Source organism: Thamnophis elegans, chromosome 8 (assembly GCF_009769535.1).
Source record: "Thamnophis elegans isolate rThaEle1 chromosome 8, rThaEle1.pri, whole genome shotgun sequence".
NCBI lineage: Eukaryota > Metazoa > Chordata > Lepidosauria > Squamata > Colubridae > Thamnophis > Thamnophis elegans.
In genome coordinates, this window is record NC_045548.1 from 46,461,081 (window position 1) to 46,479,155 (window position 18,075).

At 37.8% G+C, this 18,075-nt stretch overlaps 1 protein-coding gene across 1 annotated transcript; it reads left to right on the top strand.

Moving 5' to 3' along the window:
- The first annotated feature begins 132 nt into the window (after positions 1-132).
- On the top strand, positions 133-9,131 carry LY96 (lymphocyte antigen 96). The gene is given in 5 exon segments (XM_032223275.1): positions 133-296; positions 3,222-3,249; positions 3,251-3,309; positions 6,737-6,865; positions 9,051-9,131. Coding segments are annotated over 5 exon segments (405 nt in total). The 5' UTR covers positions 133-166; the 3' UTR covers positions 9,110-9,131.
- Positions 9,132-18,075: the final 8,944 nt, after the last annotated feature.

Below are 18,075 nucleotides of genomic sequence, written 5' to 3' on the forward strand. Positions count from 1 at the left end.
GGTCTTCTGTAACAAAAGGCAAAATGTTAAAAGATTTTCAGATAATTGTTTGGCATCATTTAAGATACAACATAGCTAGTCCCCTTTAAAAAAAAAATCTCGTTTGAGGGTGACGCAGCGGGACATTCTTCCTCTTTTTAATGAAGTTTACTTTATTGTTGGCAAGATGGTGTTGACATATCTACAGTTTTTTCCAGCTTATTGTTATCATTCTTGCTGTTATGGCTATACCGTGGCACTGGAAAAACAACTGCTTTGTACATCTCCTGACATTGATATTTTATATTCCTATTGTGGTAAGTAAGAACTACTATGGCTTTGTTTAAGCAGACTTTGCAAATCCTTTCAGATTAGTTTGTCCCTTCTTCGGCTATATTGGTTTCTGTTTGTTTAAAATAGCCAGAAAATTGTATCCTGGATAATACCTGGAAACAGATCAGAAGAAAGGAGATTATTTTGGGGATGCTACCATTGAGCCCTCATTCTGGTGAACTAGATTTCTCCGTGTGTTTGCTTTTCACTAACCCAGAGTTATTTTATGTACTATCTCTGCTCCATTTTCTTGTTATATGCTTATAAAAAGGTTATGTGTAACTTAGGTAGAGAGCCAGTTTGGTATAACTTGAAAAGGGTGACAATTTGGTGTAGTGCTTAAGATATCAAGCTAGAAGGCAGGAGACCCTGAGGTTCCAGTCAGTGGTGGGTTTCCAATTTTTTTGCTACCCGGTTCGCTCGCGCTCGCTGCTTCTGCGCATGTGCAGAAGTATCCAGGTGGGTGGGCAGAGCCTCTGCCACCGCTACTACTGGTTCATCCAATCCAGAACAAACGGGGAGCAAACCCCCTCTGGGTCCAGTCCTGTCTCAAGCACAAAGCTAGCTGGGTGACTTTGAGCCAAGTTCCTCCATTGCCAAATCACTTCCCCAAACCTTGCCAGGGATTGTCCAGCAAGGCAATTAACACTGATTCACACAGAAAGAGACAGACACACACACTCTTACAGACACTTGAAAAGCGATGTCGTCTTCAGTAAAGTGGAATTCTGTTTCTCCAATTGCCCTATTTTTGCAATAAAGTAATGCTGACAAAACTAGCTTTAGTGTCATGTACCAGTATGATCCTTACTCATAATGTGATAGCTTACAATCTAGGATCCACAATTTTAATTAGAAAATAGTACAAGTGTGATGCTTTTGAGCTGGGAAATCTCTTCAGTTTGCAAAACTTTACAAGCAATTTAATTTTTAAAATTCAATTTTAATTACATTAAAATTAATGCTTTAATTTTTTTTCCTTTTGTTTCTTTAGGTAATTTATCCCTCAGTTAGTCTGAGCCAAGCAACTTCCTCATTTTAAGACTATTGGATATTGCATTGGATTACCACTATGCTCTTCATTACCAATTTCTATTTCACATGCATTTTGCTTTTGATTTAACGTCTAGTCTAGTCTAGGCCAAACTGATTCTGTAAAATGAAAACGGTAATCTGAGGCTTTTTGATTTCAGGTTCTTAGTAAAAAAATATTGCTATTGGTTAGAAAAATGAAACTAATTGTTAGTTAATCGCAACAGATTTTTAAACTTCAAAAGTGAAATTACTTTCTTTTCACCGATCAAGAAGGAAATAGAAAAATTGCAGTGCTTAGAAAGACAAAAATTCCACCCTACTTCAAATGTATTCCAATATTTGGTTCATGGCTAAACTGATGTCGATCTACACCTATAGGTTTGTTGTCTTATGACTGCAGCCTCACAGAATGATTTCAGATTTTAAACAGGTATCCCAAGTCTTTTACCCTAAGATGCTCTAATTTCCATTATCAGTGTTCTTCTACTTCTGTAAAAATTTCTATCAAGTAGCTGTGAAGCACAGAAAGTACAATTCTATTTAGATCTATTCTAGGGTTGACAGTGTCATGGTAACCTTGAATCCATGAACAACCACTGTCATCTTCCGTGTGTGTGTGTGTGTGTGTGTGTGTGTGTGTGTGTGTGTGTGTTATATTTCCAATTGCTGAACCACCCATGTGTCTCGAGGGTTTTTGGGCAATGTACAATAAAAACAAACAATAAATAAAGCAAAACAAATGCTAATTGACTTCCAAAATTAAATCATTACCCTTGAAAAGTATCTGAAGCTTCAGCTGATATAGAATGTGGCCACGCAAGTAAATTGGGTGCCCAAAGAACGGCACAGATAACATCTTGGCTCACTACAATATCTTCGATATCTGGCAAGAATTTTGGTTTTGGTTTTCAGGTCCCTCCAAAGGATCCTCGGACCAATTTTAGAAAATGTGGTTCTAGTATAAAGCAACATGCCTATATTTTTTTTTAAGTCCACTTTTAATTAAAATATGTCATCACATCTGATGTAATATATAAGCATTGTCTGTGATGATGCCATCACAATTGCACCTTCATTTGTGCCTTTCTTCTTTAATGGACACTCTTGGTCCCACTCATTGCTAATGAGTTCTTTGGAATTTTGTAAATTAGTTTAAATCTTGTGGGAATATCATAACAATTTCTTCTAATTTAAATAAAATGAACTAATGAATTAATATCACATTGAACAAGCAGTGGGGACTGAAACACCAAATTTCTACAAGGAGTAGGGATGCATTTACATTTATTTTACTATTTTTTGTAACCTACAAAGCTGAAAGAAAATTTGTTTAAATATTTGCTTTGCAGCAGAAAATATACTATATTAAATCTATTTGGGTGCCACGTGAAAATTGAGATCTATTCAGAAAAGTTCAGCCATTGAATATGGCCTGAATTGGCATGCCCCAATTTATGAGATGACTTCTTATGACTTATTGGCTCGCGTGCTTTGTAGAATAATCTTGGTAGGTGAGCAAAAATAGAATAATCCCACAAATATTGGCCCCAAAGATGAGAAACAAGCAAAGTTGAAAACTGCCGAATACTATGTCTACATAATCCCTGTTGCAATCTCAGCTGCGTCGATTAGCTACAGATGTAGAAGAACTCTTAAACTCTGCATTTCATTTTTATATGATCTGTTTTACTAGATGAAATTGCTCTATATTATCCTGATTGTCTTGCTAGTTTCTTCCATCCCTGCACAAAGTATGGTTGGCACTTATTTTCAAAAGTATGTTAGTTGTGTGTTTTAGTAGTACACAGGATGGCCAAGATTCATGTCATTTTTTAATGATTTATTTTACTTTACTAAATTTGTTTGCCTCACAGGCTCTGGGAGAGATAACTTCCTCTTTCAGCGAAGCCATGTTGTTACGGGGTCGTTCAGAATGGCAGGGCACTATTTTCTGGATTCCAAGTGAGTTTACTGTCTATGTCAGACCACACCAGACTTAATTATTCTCCATTAGAGATGGGCCTTACTTAACAACCCACTTGGAAGGATTACCTGTATAGCAAGAATACCATGCTATTTTTTCCTGTTGCTGGGTTGGATCCAGCAGTGGGATTTACTTACCTTCCTTACCAGTTTGCAAATGTGAGCACATGTAGAAGGTTGTGCATTACCTCGGGTGGGGTGGCACAGTGGTGGGTTTCTGCCAGTTCACACCAGCTTGGGAGAACCGGATGGTGAAATTTACCAATCCGTTGAGAGGAGGTTCCACTGGTGGACCCGGAAGTAACTGCCCCGGCCCTGTCGCTCGCTCACTCACCCCCGCCCATCCGGAATCAGCTCCATCACTCGCTTACCCCTCCAGTCAGCACTATCCTAGCCCAATTCTGTGTCAAGTCCCATACCTGGGAGTGGAGTTGGTGACAGAGAAGCATGGAGAGGTCCGCGGCACAATCCACGAGACAGCAGCGGCAAGCTCAGGAGTTTTCTCCTGGATTCCCCTCTGTCCTGACTTCTCTGATCTTCCAAATTTCTTTCTCCAGAGTGTGATAGCTTTCTACTGAATTCCCCTCTGTCCTGACTTCTCTGATCTTCCAAAGTTCTTTCTCCGGCATGTGAGAGCTTTCTACTGGATTCCCCTCTGTCCTGCCTCCTCTGATCTCCCAAAGTTCTTTCCCAGCGTGTGATAGCTTTCTACTGGATTCCCCTCTGTCCTGCCTTCTCCGATCTCCCTAATTTTGGACCTTAATCCTCCAGGGTGGTGGTCATGTGACTGAGTATGCATGAGTGATGTCAAGTTGTCCATACCCGCCCGGTCACATGACTGCCAAGCCATGCCCACAAAATAGGCCACACCCACAGAATAGGTTCTAAAAAAATTGAAACCCACCACTGGGGGGAGGGCAGAGCCTCCCGCAGCCACCATTACCGATTCGCCCAAACTGGAAAGAACCGGTTGAATACCACCTCTGGTTGGATCTGACGGTAACTTTCTTTGGGTGGAAAGTGCTTCAGTTTACTCAGGATCAAGCACCAGACTTGGCTGATCTTGGCATCTATTGTAGTGTTTCATTGGATTATATATACAGGTGGTTCTCAACATACAACACTAATGCAGCCTGCTCATTACTGTTGCAAGTAGTGTCAACTGTTAAGTTAGATAGTCTTGCTTAACAATCCCTGCTATCCCTGATGCTATCATTAAACAAATGTGCATGGGGTACCTCATAGGTGAGGGAGGCTGGTCCATAAAGGAGGCAGACAAGCAGCAAAAAGATTTTCAAAGCCAAAAACAGCCTAGCAGGGGAGAAGACCCCAGCTAGATTAGGGCCTAGCACCTCATTTCAATGCCAGAGAGGCTTCCAAACAACCCTCTGAAGGGGATGGGCCTCTGCCCTGATTAGCTGGCATTCAGGAAACGGCAAACCTTTCCTGGCCCTTGCTAGGCTTTGTGGAAGCCAGCTGCCTGCATGCAAAAGTGGCAGCTTCAGGATGAGCTAAATTTAGCAAATGGAGTGGTTAAAGGGGATCAAGATTGGAGGGCATAGGCAGAGAGTTAATTTCAGCACCTAATTTTTTGGGGGGTGCGGGGGAGATCAACAAGTCTGACCCTCTGAGCTGTTTTTGTTTTCTTTATTGAAGAAATGTGAGTTTTTGGAAGAGGGAAGGGTTATGTGAGGATAATGTTTTGGGAAGCTGATCCTAAAGCTGCCCCCTTTGCATGATCGGGACAGGACGCTCTGAATGCAGCCACCTTTTCCTCAAGGAATTGTCAGAGCACTGAAAATGGTGTCTGGTTCCAGTAAATATGGCTACCAAGCCCAGCATTATGGAGTCCTGTCAGGGCGGGATGGGGGAAGAAAGGTGGGGAACGTTACAGCATCCCTGTGATGGTTGTAAGGGCAAATTATATCCTCGAGGACATTATATCCTCTGTAAATTTGAAACAGGATGGTATGCAGCTTTTTGGCAGATGGTCTGTTGACATTTGATCATTAATTGACAGGTGATATTTGAGAACTACTTGTATACTAATTACTTCAGGAGGACTAACTTTCAGTATTGAATATCTGTTATTGGAAAGCATACGAGAGGATTAAGACTGACAGTGTTTTTTATTAAAAAAAGTTAAGTGCTGTCAACTACTGCAAAGTTAACATTCATGGAAACTCATTGCTAGGTTTCTATATTATAGTGGTCCATATTCATTTCTAAATATGTTTTTATAACCCTAGCAGTTATCGTACTTCACACACAATGCTCAACATATTTCACGGTCACCTGAAATAACAATAGAATATTTGTAGAAGAGAATATCTGTAGCTCAGGGTTGAACTGTGGATCCTTAGCGCTCTCGAAATCTGATTATTTGCTTGGAGATATTTCATTGTACCTTACTGAGGTAACATCAGCACTAGTGAATGTGGGGCTTGCTCCCTGTTTATATACTTACATATACTATTAAGGGTATACACTTGCACAAAATATTAATTGACTTATGAAGGTCATGGAAGTGCAAGGAGGTGCTCGTTTGCTCACCTTTCTGTGTTTTTCATATTATCAGCAACATCTCATATGCCTAAGGATTGCTGAGGTATTAGCAATCAAAGCAACCTTATGCTTGTTCTTTCATATTCATTAAAGTTTTTGGACAACAATTTCTCCTAAGTGGGAAATATTGGTTCAAACATTTCATTGTACACATTTAAGTCCTGCTCAGTTTAATGGGCTTATTCTACAATCAATGACTTGAATATACATTGCTGATCTATCAAACAATGTGATATTTTTTCTTAGACTAGCATGTGAACCTGTTCGTTGCAGTTTGTAATGCATAAATCATGGCTTAGTAGTTTGTAAATCAAGAGAGACACAGGGTTGAAAATGATGGTAGGGATAATGTAACATATCTGGAAGCAATTGTTTGAGTTAGAGTGCAAGAGAGAATCTTTAAACCAGAGAAAAAAATTCTAGCTCTTTCTCATGCTGAGTATGTATATTATTATTTTTTCTCCACTTTTGGTATGTAAAAAACTACTAAGCAACAAGTTCTCTTCTCAGTTTGATGGAAGGTCTCTGATTAGTTCCAAATTTCATTACATGAATGATAATGTATAATATGACATAGTAATTGATAAAATATAATAAAGTGTTTATCATTCCCCTGGCTTTGTTGTCACCATTTATAAATGTCTGTATAAATATGTTTTCAACTGATGCCTTCTCCTAGGAAACAAAATGTTTTGTGAAATACCATGGATTTAAAAAGAATTTTAAAATGATCAAATTTTCACTTTCTTTCTCATACACATACAAGGAATATGTTATAGACCTATATTATATACTTGCATAGAGACATTATCAATGATCTTTTTGTAACATATTTCTGCAGAGGCTGATTTGACCGTTGTCAATGTACGCGTACTGTTGTTGAATGGGCCTTCCAAAGACTTTAAATGGGAGAGTACTATTTGTTATGGTGTGGATGATGACTATTCATTTTGTGGAACTTTGAAGGGAGGTAAGTATGAATATGCAGTCTTTAACAGACCTATGAAATTTGTTCTGATTCTTGTATTCTATTTATCAAGACTTCCAATATATCCTTTTATGAAGAAAGCAACAGAAAATAATATACCGAGGGTTGACAAACTTCATGTTTTCTAAATTTTATGAAGTGGATTGTGTTCACAAAAATGCATACTACCAGTTGGTGGTTCTCAGGATCAAACAGATAAAATTATAGTATAAAATTGTGCTGAATTTCTTACAAAATAATTATGATCCATTGTTAGTAAGGTAAAAGGAAAACAGAAAAATGAAGAAACAATGACCAAATATAGCAAAAACAATGCAATAGTAACCCTCACTAAAAATACAGACCTCAAAAAACAGAATAAAGGGGAAACTGAATAAAACACAATAAAAATGCAAACAAAAAAAGCAATGACCATGATGATTTGCTTAATATTGACAACTAGGAAATGCCAGAACTGCCATCACTAAATGACATGCTCATGCGGCATTGGGTTTTACAATCATATCACTTAGTGACAGAAATTCCAGCTCCAACTGTTGTGGAAACTGAAGACTATCTCTATGTATATCATTAATAAACATTCCACAAGACTGCTATATTTTGACTAAAATTCTTTTATTTTAACTAAACAATTCTTAATACCTTTAGTAATAGGAAATTATTATTACTATGGTTGTTATTGCTGGTATGGTTGTTGTGGGTCAGACCCCAAAGAAATTAAGCACCAAGGAAGATCCTATGATTCTTATAATTAAGAAAGATATATTAAAGTGACCCCGATAGTTAACAGCATCAAAAACATATTTGGATCTGAGGTGTGGCAAGGTTAGTAGTCCATGGATATCTCTCATACAGATTTGCCATGTGGTTAAGCCCAGGGGTGAGTTCCGGCAGGCACTACTGCTGGTTTGCTTGTGGGCGCGCTGTGTGTGCAATAAAAATTGTTCTGTGCATGCACAGAAATGAAAAACCAGAGAACGGGTTCAGGGGCGTGGCAGGCCTGGGTCGCTGCTGGTTCCAGTGACTCAGGCTGCCAAACCACTACCGGTTTGGAACCCACCACTGATTAAGACACATGGTATCATGCTTTATGACCTCGACACTTAGTGACACCAATCCTGTCCCTACTGCCACGAATCTGAGGATGCGAACATGCAATTACAGTCTGATTATTAAATCATATGCTTCACGCTAAACCTTATTGCAGCCAGAGGTGGTATTCTGCCAGTTCTGATCGGTTCTGGCAAACCAGTAGGGAAATTTTGAGTAGTTTGGAGAACTAAAATATAGCCACCTCTGGCTGCTCCGCCCATCTATTCACTGCCTGCAAGTCCTGCTGATCAGCGTCCCAGCTGATTGGCTGGGTCTTCTGCCGTTGTCCTGCACAGGAGCTGCAAGTAAGGTAGTGGGTCGGGAGGGAATGGGAATTTACAGTATCATCCTTTCCTCAAGTGGGGTGGAAATGGAGATTTTACAGTATCCTTGCCGGGGAGTGAGGTGAAAATGGAGATTTTACAGTAAAATCCCAGTAAATTGTAATGTCTCATGGTCATGTGATCACGTTTTTGCAACCTTCTGACAAGCAAGTCAATTTTGTTGTCAATTCATTTAGCAACTGTGTTACCTAACTTAACATCTGCAGTGATTCACTTAACAATTGTGGCAAGACAGATGGGGCAAAAGCTCTCTTACAACTGTCTTACTTAGCAGTGGAAATATGCTACAACTATAACATTTTCATTTAATAAAATCACATTGAGGTTGTGTTCTCACTTTTGGGATTATGAGACCTGTCATGACCACCCAAAGTTGTGCACTCCTGCTAAGAGGTGGTATTATAAAAAACCCATACAACAGCAATAATGTTAGTGTGTTTTCATTACATGCATCATGCAGATTGTACAGTTTTTTCAATATTTGGGTGATTCTATCATGATGCACCTGGCATCAATTTTCCACAGGGGTGCAGCATTCCATTTGAATGTTGTTGCAAGGCTAAGCATTGGCAGCCAATTTTTTGTCTTTATCCTTTGTCAGTTGCAATAATTTGTCCATTATGCCTCGAAATTTATTTTGATAGGCCACCTACCGCATGTGTTAAAATGTGGAAAAATAACAGAGTAACTTTTATTTGTGCTAACTCTTGATCACTGTTTCTTTTGTGCAGAAACAATCAATGCAACTGTGAAAATAAGAGGATCGGGGTCAAACGATCTGCAGTTTTAAAGGTATACACTTCATAAAATTTGAAACCACAGGCAACCGTTGCTTGAAAATATCTAAAAAGTCTTTCTACAGCTGGTAATTAATTTTTTTCTCTTTGTTACAGGGCGAATTTACTATATTTCTTGAATTATTCACAGGTCTCAAAGAGTTGGTAACTTGTGTGAATTACACACTGATCCTTAAGTAGGGATTACTTTGGAGAGCAGGCTTTGGTAAATCCTCACAGCATTTGATCCTTGAAATTTGTGGAATTGTACCATCATATAATTAGCCAAAAACAAATGTAAGATGAAGACAAATATTCATTATATATGAGGCAACACGAAACGTTAATAAAATGTGTTGCTTGACAAAACTCCAAAACAATCCGTCTATTAAAACTATTTCACAAAGCCATGTTGTCTTTTGCTTCAAAGAATGAAGTAAGATGATTTTCCACTTCCTCTGCTTCAGAACCCTTCCAGACCTCAAAGTTTGCACTAGGAGGACACTGAGGGAAGCCTGTGAAACCAAGGGACATTATGGGCCATTGTGAAGAACAAGTTTTTTTCCTTAATGTACTAAATAAAGCACAGAAAACACAGTCTTAACCTAGCCTGTGGATTAAATCATCCATGTTGGTAGCCATCACATCAAAAAGATACACTCATGGATATAAAGTTGCAATTAGAAATGTAAGGATAATAAAGTTATAAATGTAAACTACCCTTCATGACTATGTATTAGGACTCCTATTTTTTTTATTCTTGTACATAAAATGTTTTGTTTTGGTATTTCATTCTGTTGGCCAACTAGTGGGGAAGGAAGGGCATAATTTGTAGCACTGCAAGATTTGTTTAAGTTCCTTTCACTAATCCTGGCCAAATTTTACCAAAGCAACTTAAAAGACATCAAAGCCGACTCAAAAATAGAAGGGGAAATATCTTCAGTGGCTATTTGTTTCTAAAAGAGCTTCAACCATCTTGAGAGATCTGTGAAGATGTCAAGATGTTCTCTGAATCTGCAATGTTTGCAGTAATGTCTGCAGGTAAGTAAGTGGATTTAATAAGGCCACACCTGGAATACTGCATCCAGCTTTTCTCACCACACTATAAAAAAAATGCTGAGATTCTAGAAAAAGTGAGGAGAAGAGCAACAAGGATGGCTAGAGGCTAAAATGTATGACGAACAGTTGCAAGAACTGAACATGGCTAGTCTAGTGAAAAGAAAGACTAGGGATGACATGATAGCAGTATTCCAATATTTGAGGGGCAGTCACAGAGAGGAGGGGGACAACCTATTTTCCAAAGCATCCGAAGGGCAGACAAGGAACAATGGATGAAACTTTATCAAGAAAAGATTCAAGCTAGAAATAAGGAGAAATTTTCTAACAATGAGAACAACCAACCAATGGAACAGCTTGCCCTCAGAAGTTGTGGATGTTTCATCATTGGGGGCTTTCAAGAATAGACTGAACACTCATCAAGAATGGTATTGGGTCTCCTGCTTGAGCATGGGGTTGGACTAGATGATCTGCAAGATTCCTTCCAACTCCTTTTTATTTTGTTATTATTCAGGTGGATCAAGGATCAAAAAAATCAACATGGCAGATGTGGCTGCACGATGAAGACTATTTTAACATTTTGGCTAGACCCATTATCCAACAATTGCTCCTGAATATTTGCAAAAGATAATAGCAAAACTGGAAAGGAGTGAGGGAAAGAGATTTAGTGGGCAGAACTTTCACCGAGACAAACCTTACATTATTTCAGGAAATGTGCAGTGGCCTGTAGTCAAATATAAAGTCAGTCTTAAAGTGATTTGAGGCTAACATAACATTATCTGATGAAATACTTTCAAACATGGGGCAGATGGTGGGCCAGGCAGTGGATTTCAGATGATCTAAAAGCAGCAATAACTTGATATTTGCAAGAAGAGACTGAGCTTCTCAAAACTAAAATGAACATCCACAGAATGAACTCACTGGTAGGAGGATGAGCTGTCTGTTATTGGAGATAATCCACTGAATCAGAGAATTGGGCATTGTGAGGATTTCTATCATTTGTGTGATGGTGTCACAACAAAGGTTGTAAATTAATGCAAATATTGTAATTTATCTGCAAAATAACATCATTATGCAAATGAGATAAATCACAGCAGAAATTGAGTCCACACTATGTCAAGCACATTGCTTCATTACTGCTTTAAAAAAATTAAGACCCTATTTGCAGTGTGGATTTTAAAACATTTTGAGATTCACTTTTCTGTTGCGATAGTGAGCTACTACGGTGCACTTAGATTAAATACTGTATACCACATCTGAGACTAGTTGCTCTCTTAATGTTCTCACAAGATTGCAACAAAGCTAAAATTACTTACTAGTTTTAAGGGGCATAAGCAGCTCCCTCAAAATATTTTTCCCTCCTCTGGGGCTTCTTGGGGGATGGAATGATGGGCTGAAGATATCTCCACAAAAATGGAGCTGATAGCTTCAACAAATAATAAAGAACCTGTAAATAGACTGACTGTTCAGAACCTTTTCCATCAAGGAGAGAATGGGAGATTATCCACATATGCTCCTGATTGCTCTGCCTCATGAGGAAACGACCAGATGGGGAACTTGGGGGATATGATGGAAATAACAATCTTGCTTGCAAACACAATTGGTGCCTTGTAAAGGACACTAAGTTCCCTAATCTAACGTTATAATCACTTTCAGGAATTACTAAATTGCCGTTTTTAAGCTGTTCAAAAAAAGAAGTTTGAAAATGCCAGGTGAGTTTATACTTTCAATCTTAAATGAAAGAAAATCATAAGCTTAAGAATTTAAAGAATTTGAAATAATCAAAAATAAATAAATAAGATTTTGATTTTAGAAAGCTATAAATGGAAAGGCAGGGGTCCCAAGCCTCAGGCTGCAGCCCATTACTAGGCCACATCCCATTTGGAACCAGCCCAAGCAAAGGGCGGGCAAGTGTCTGCGCAGCTCCACTTGTGTGAGTGGTGAGCACTCGCATGCGAAGCTCAATTTGCACTTGCAGCGGGCACTCACACTCAAAACTCCATTTGCACTTGTGATAGTCCCTTGTGCCTCTTCTTGTGCAAATATAGTTGTGCACACAAGCATGCACCTGTGCCACTTCCATGTAACAATCACTTCTCCCCCCGCCCCCCTGTTAGTTAGGTTGGGGCCTGCTAGATTAAGGTACTAGATAAATTTAGAATATAGAAACTTTTTACCAAAAGATTTTGAAATTAATTATAAAGAATAAATGCTTTTTATAGAAAACAAATATGTTTTGTTTTTTTGCAAAACATAGTAAAACTAAATAAATAATGTTATGATTTTAAAAATTAGACATTAGAGGGGGTTAAAGATTCTAGGCAGTGGGAAAAAACACTAGCCTACATTTTGTATTAATTAATGGAACCTACAAAATAATGCAAATCATTATAACATTGAAAATAGTACCAGAGACATTTGAAGAATGGAGCCAAAACTAAGTAGCCACAACATCAGTCATGACATCTGCCTCTATAAATAATTATGTTCAAAAAATGTTACTGAAGAAATAACAGATATGAAACAAATTTTGTCTGATAAGATAGAGATGGTATTAAAATTTGAATTTCAAGTGACAGGGCAAAGTAATAACATGGAAAAGGATGTCTCTAAATATACAAAAGAAACTGGCTAATGTTTTAAAAATCAAAAGGAAAATACAAAATGATTAAGAAAGTGAGCTAGTTAATTTTTTAATGGAATTACCAAAGAGGTTTGTAAAAGACTTGAAGACCTCTGCAACGGGATAAAGAAGAAAATAAAAATAAAATCTTAGGGCAATATTTGAATGAATTAAAGATTAAGTTGAATATAAAGTTGATTATTTGATCAAGGTTGAAACAAGATATGTTCTTACTTCTGGCAACCCTTTATGGACTTTCTGCTGTAAAATGATATTTTATTGATTTGCCAATAGATAAAAGATGGGATATGGGATGAGGAAATCATTGTTTGTAACCTTAGAAGGGATAATGAGTCATTAAATATGTTGATATTTGTTGTAATGTTGGATAGTCTTGAAGTATTATTATATTCTTATTTGCTCTCTTTTCCTTATGTTCTTTGGCACTTTCTACTCTTGATGTTTAGTTTGTAAGAGATTATACTTTAAACTATTATAATCAAGACTATTAATATAAGTTATTGTTTTCCCTGTTTCTTCCACCTCACAGCTGCAGGCAACATTCTAATTGTGTGTGCATTCACTTTTAACTGCTATTGAATGGATAAACCTGTCTTTCACAATGCTACGGAAGTTTTTTTAAAAAGACATAATTTCAAGATACTTTAGTTAAATTTCATCCCAGAAGAATAGGCATGTTTTGCTCATTGCTGGGGGCATGTTGCATATCCAACAGTTTGGTAGGGTACAGAATTCATAAATCAAGCCTACCAAACATTGGATATAAAACCCCGACTATTTCAAAAAATATTCTTTTGAACTTTACTTCTTTTTCTGAAAAATGCTAGGAATGTTCTCACCACGAACACAGTGCCACTGAACGAGTGTATAATGCTAATATTATCAGGAGTTTCATTTTCCAGCCATTTATGGAAAACTTCAAGAGGAATTATTGGCATTCCTCTTCATGGCTCTCTCTCCCCATGAACAGAAGGAGCAATCTGTGAGGTGCTCAACATAGAAGTGCCTAAGAAAAAAAATAGTACTTGTGTGAAAATGAATAGTCCTTTTATTTGGAAAGAAAACAAAGGGAATGAGGGTGAAGGCAGAAAATTAAGGCTTATCAATGAAGACAAGATAGTCCTTCTCTACTAAGTAAACTTAAGTGGCCATTGTTTCACCTTCTGAAATGACAGAAGGTGAATGGTTGAAATCTCAGTCCTTTCTTCTAGAAACCCTCTGGGTTGTTCTTGTTTCTTCATACAGGGCTCAATTTCTTACTTTGGTGTGCAGCTAAAGGGTTGCTACTGCCATTACTTTTTTTTCCCATACAGTGACTCATCTGGTGATTTCTCACCAATGACATCCTGTGAGATTCACTCAAATCAAAATTACATTTTTTTTAAAAAATCCCATATTAAAACGTAAAGGAAAATATAAGGCTTTGAGTAGACTGTAATATTATGCCAATTACCGCCTTCTGCCAATTACCTCCCTCTGGTCCCATCAGATTGCATAGAGTAGGCCTCCTCGAATTCCATCCGCCAGTCAGTGCCGACTGCGACTACGCGAGGAGAGCCTTCTCAGTTGCAGCTCCGACGCTTTGGAACGATCTCCCCGTGGAGATTCGCACCCTCACCACTGTCCAGACCTTCCGCACAGCCCTCAAGATCTGGCTATCCCATCAGGCCTGGGGATAAGACCTAACCTCGCCCCACCCGAATGCTGAATGAATGTTGTGTTTACTGTTTAGTTTTTTTATTCACATTTTTTTTCTTGTGTTTTGTCTTGCACTCCCTTCCTATTAATTGTAAGCCGCCCTGAGTCCCTCAGGGAAAAGGGCGGCCTATAAATGTCAAATAAATGACTAAAAAGACTAAATGACTATGCTTGTCTTTTCCTAATTTAGAGACACCTCAGCTACAAAGAGGTTCCAGTTACATAAAACTAGTACTGAGCTTGTATAGATAAAATAAATACAATAGCAAAGGTGTTTTCCTCTGATTTTAGCCTCACTTCACTTGATACTCTTACCAGACACTTTCCAAACAATACCCTAATTGTGTGCCACTCCACAACATTCATGCCAGTTCCCTAATTTGAGGGCTGATTGTGGTACCCCCAAAGTGGGGGGAGAAATCCTAATTTTTAGCAGAGTATAATACATTTATCTAATGACAAGCTGGAGCAAAGCATGTTTCTGCAGGCATGCAGATGGAAAATCACAACATTCCATCCTGTTCTGCTTGGGGAAAAAAGCAGAAGTTGGCAATTAATTTCATTATTCAGTGTTTCATGTGTCACAGTACAAAAGGATGAGAACAAAAGGGCATTGTCTCAAAGTACAAGGAAGCACTGATGCTCTTTGTGTGTGTTTTCCAGCAGCACAGGGGTGGCTGTACCAGAGTGAAAGGTGGGGCTCATTTTTGCATATTCTTATTTACAGCTAGGTGGTTCCATTAAATAATCTTTTAAGAAATATTATGAGGTTTTTTTTCATGACACAAAAAAGAGTCCTAGGATATCTGAGAGATTTATTAGCCATAAGCTTTAGGACTGCATCCCAGTCTGTAGGATGAATAACATGTTATCTTCAGCTGACAGATATATGGCATACAACAATGAGCAGAAGTCAAAGGGGCATGAAAACAAGAAGTACAAATCTATCATATTCTATACGATGTCAAATGTACATGTGGTACAGTATGTGAGTAGAATATATCCTGCTCTCAGATTTAACTCTGTGTAAGAACGGTTTGGAAAATTACCTCACCTTGCCCTTGTGAAGCCAAACTCCCATTCACACAGAAGCAGGATATTTGGACTTGCTCCAGTTCAGATTTTTGGTGCACAATGGCTTCCCTTCCCCCATCAACCCTGCTGATTTTATATACAATAAGTAAATTATTGTATAATCTATTAATTAATACTGACTCATCCGATGACACAAATGCTATCACACAGCATTTTAAAACTCTGATTTTAAATTTATGTTTATATTATCCAAGTACGAAATAGAAAGGCAGGTTAAAATATTTAAACTTTAAATAAAGCGGTTAACAAGCAATTCCTGAATGGTTAGAATAGGAAGTATGCAAGCCCAGTGGTCCTTTTTGTCTTCTAAATGGCTGCCTCACCTAGCCAATCAAAGTAGCCAAAAGAGGGTTATTGATGAAGACTATGGGGACGGGGAAGGGCAGAAAATTCTAGACACTTTGTTAGGTTCTTCACACTCAAAAGAATCTTCATCACAGCATAACACATGATCCCAATTTATTTATTTGCCACAGCGGTCTCTGCCCAACTAATATTCAAACCAGAGCAGAAATAAATGATGTTATCCACAAGAAAAATGAAAAATACACCCAGTAAGCAAGCATTATGGCCTACCTATCATTCCCCTCAGTGTAACTGTTGCTTCAAGGCCTGAAGCCTGAGCTAGCAGATTTTCAACTGAAACCCACTGTTGCTCAGCCAGATCTCAATAATACATGCCTAATCTCCATGTACATGTGTCACCATATAATGCATTCTCTTATTCCAAGCATACCAAATGGCAATCAGAAGCAACCAGAATCCAAGACTTCCAATAATTAGGCCATCAAGGCCCAGAACCAGGCAACTGTCAGCAGCTTTAGGTAGACTAGAGCAGGAAATCAAGTTCATACAAAGACTTTACTGAAATTGGCTGTAGTAACAGAATCTTACAAGTCTGACTGTACTAAACTCACAACTCATCCCACCCCAATATCCCAGTGAATCAGCACCTGCCTGAGCTGCTTCCAAATATCATTGTGTTTCTCAGAACTTAAAAAATGTTTTGGTCCCCTTTCTCCAGATAATGATGTATATTATATACTTTTACACATTTATACATAAAACAATGTTAACGCTCTAAATATTTTTACCATTTTAAAATTTTCTCTATTATTATTTTATTGTATTGTGAGCCAACCACAGTCACTTTGTGAGTGAGATGGGCCAGCATATAAATTTAATAAATAAATAACCTGTATATTTCTGTCAAGGTCATTTTCCTTAATGCCTGTAGCAGAAGTGGGGAAACTATGGCCCTTTTATGACTTGTGGACTTCAACTCCCAGAATTCTGGGAGTAGAAGTCCACAAATCGTAAAGAGTTCCTCACCTCTGGTCTATAGTGATAGTTCTAGAAAAGAGGACCTGCACCATGCATCTATATATATTCCCCCCTTCATCTGCAACAAGTTATTCAGCATTCTTACCCCCCTCTATTTCTCATCAAGATTTGGATTTGCATCACCATTGCCATCTTCTCAGAGATCAGCCCCAACTTCTATTCCCTTCCACCCTCATATGCCCTTTGTCTTCACTCATCCCATCAGCATCAGTTGTCATTTTGAGGATTTTACTCTATTCCACTATCCTATCTTACCTAATACATTTCTAATGGATTCATGTGCTTCCCAGAAATTTTCTCCAATATTATATGCATTTAAATATCCACCAGTTAGTGGACTTTTCATACATTATACAATGCCCAATGGATAAAATGGAATAATAAAACAAAAGAAAGTTGCTGTAGAACAATTTTTAAAAACTATTTTTTTAAAGTATTTTCATGTTGTGATTAATGAAATAATACCAAAATGATGCTTATGCATCATGATATCATTCAAATGACATTATTAAGTAATGGCATCATGACCTTTAATGCAAATATGTAAGTTATATCATTTGTGTGATGGCCAAATAATGCACTTATCTTTATTTCCCTAGCTCTACCATGGATGTCAGGTTTTCACAGCACTGGAAAGATAAGAACATATGAGTCCTTCTGAGAACCAATTTATATAAGTAAAATATGTGATTGAAAATAGTTCATGGTAAAGATCTTACAGTGAAAACAACATCAGCTGATAATTTTAGCACTTCTAAGTTTTAAAAATGCTAGTTTTATACTTTATAGTTCACTCAAACAATTATAGCCTGTTTACACATTGTAGTTAAACACATCTTAGTTAGCATGATGTATACTGTAAGCTATTGGAAGGGACCTCTGTTGGTGGCATTGTTAGAATCTATCAGGGTTTCCAGGAGTAGAAATCTGATCATCTGAATGTTTGAATGTTATATGTTGGTTAGATCAGGTGGGTTATTGGTGACTAACCAAATGAAATTGCTATTACTGTACTTCTTTGGATTCTGATCACATAATGTTCTTAGCTTTAAAGTTGCATTTTAACTTGTAGCCACCAGGCTGTGATGTGCTTCACTGTTTGAAAAAGGTTATTCAATCACCATTATTCTGTAGACGCTGAAA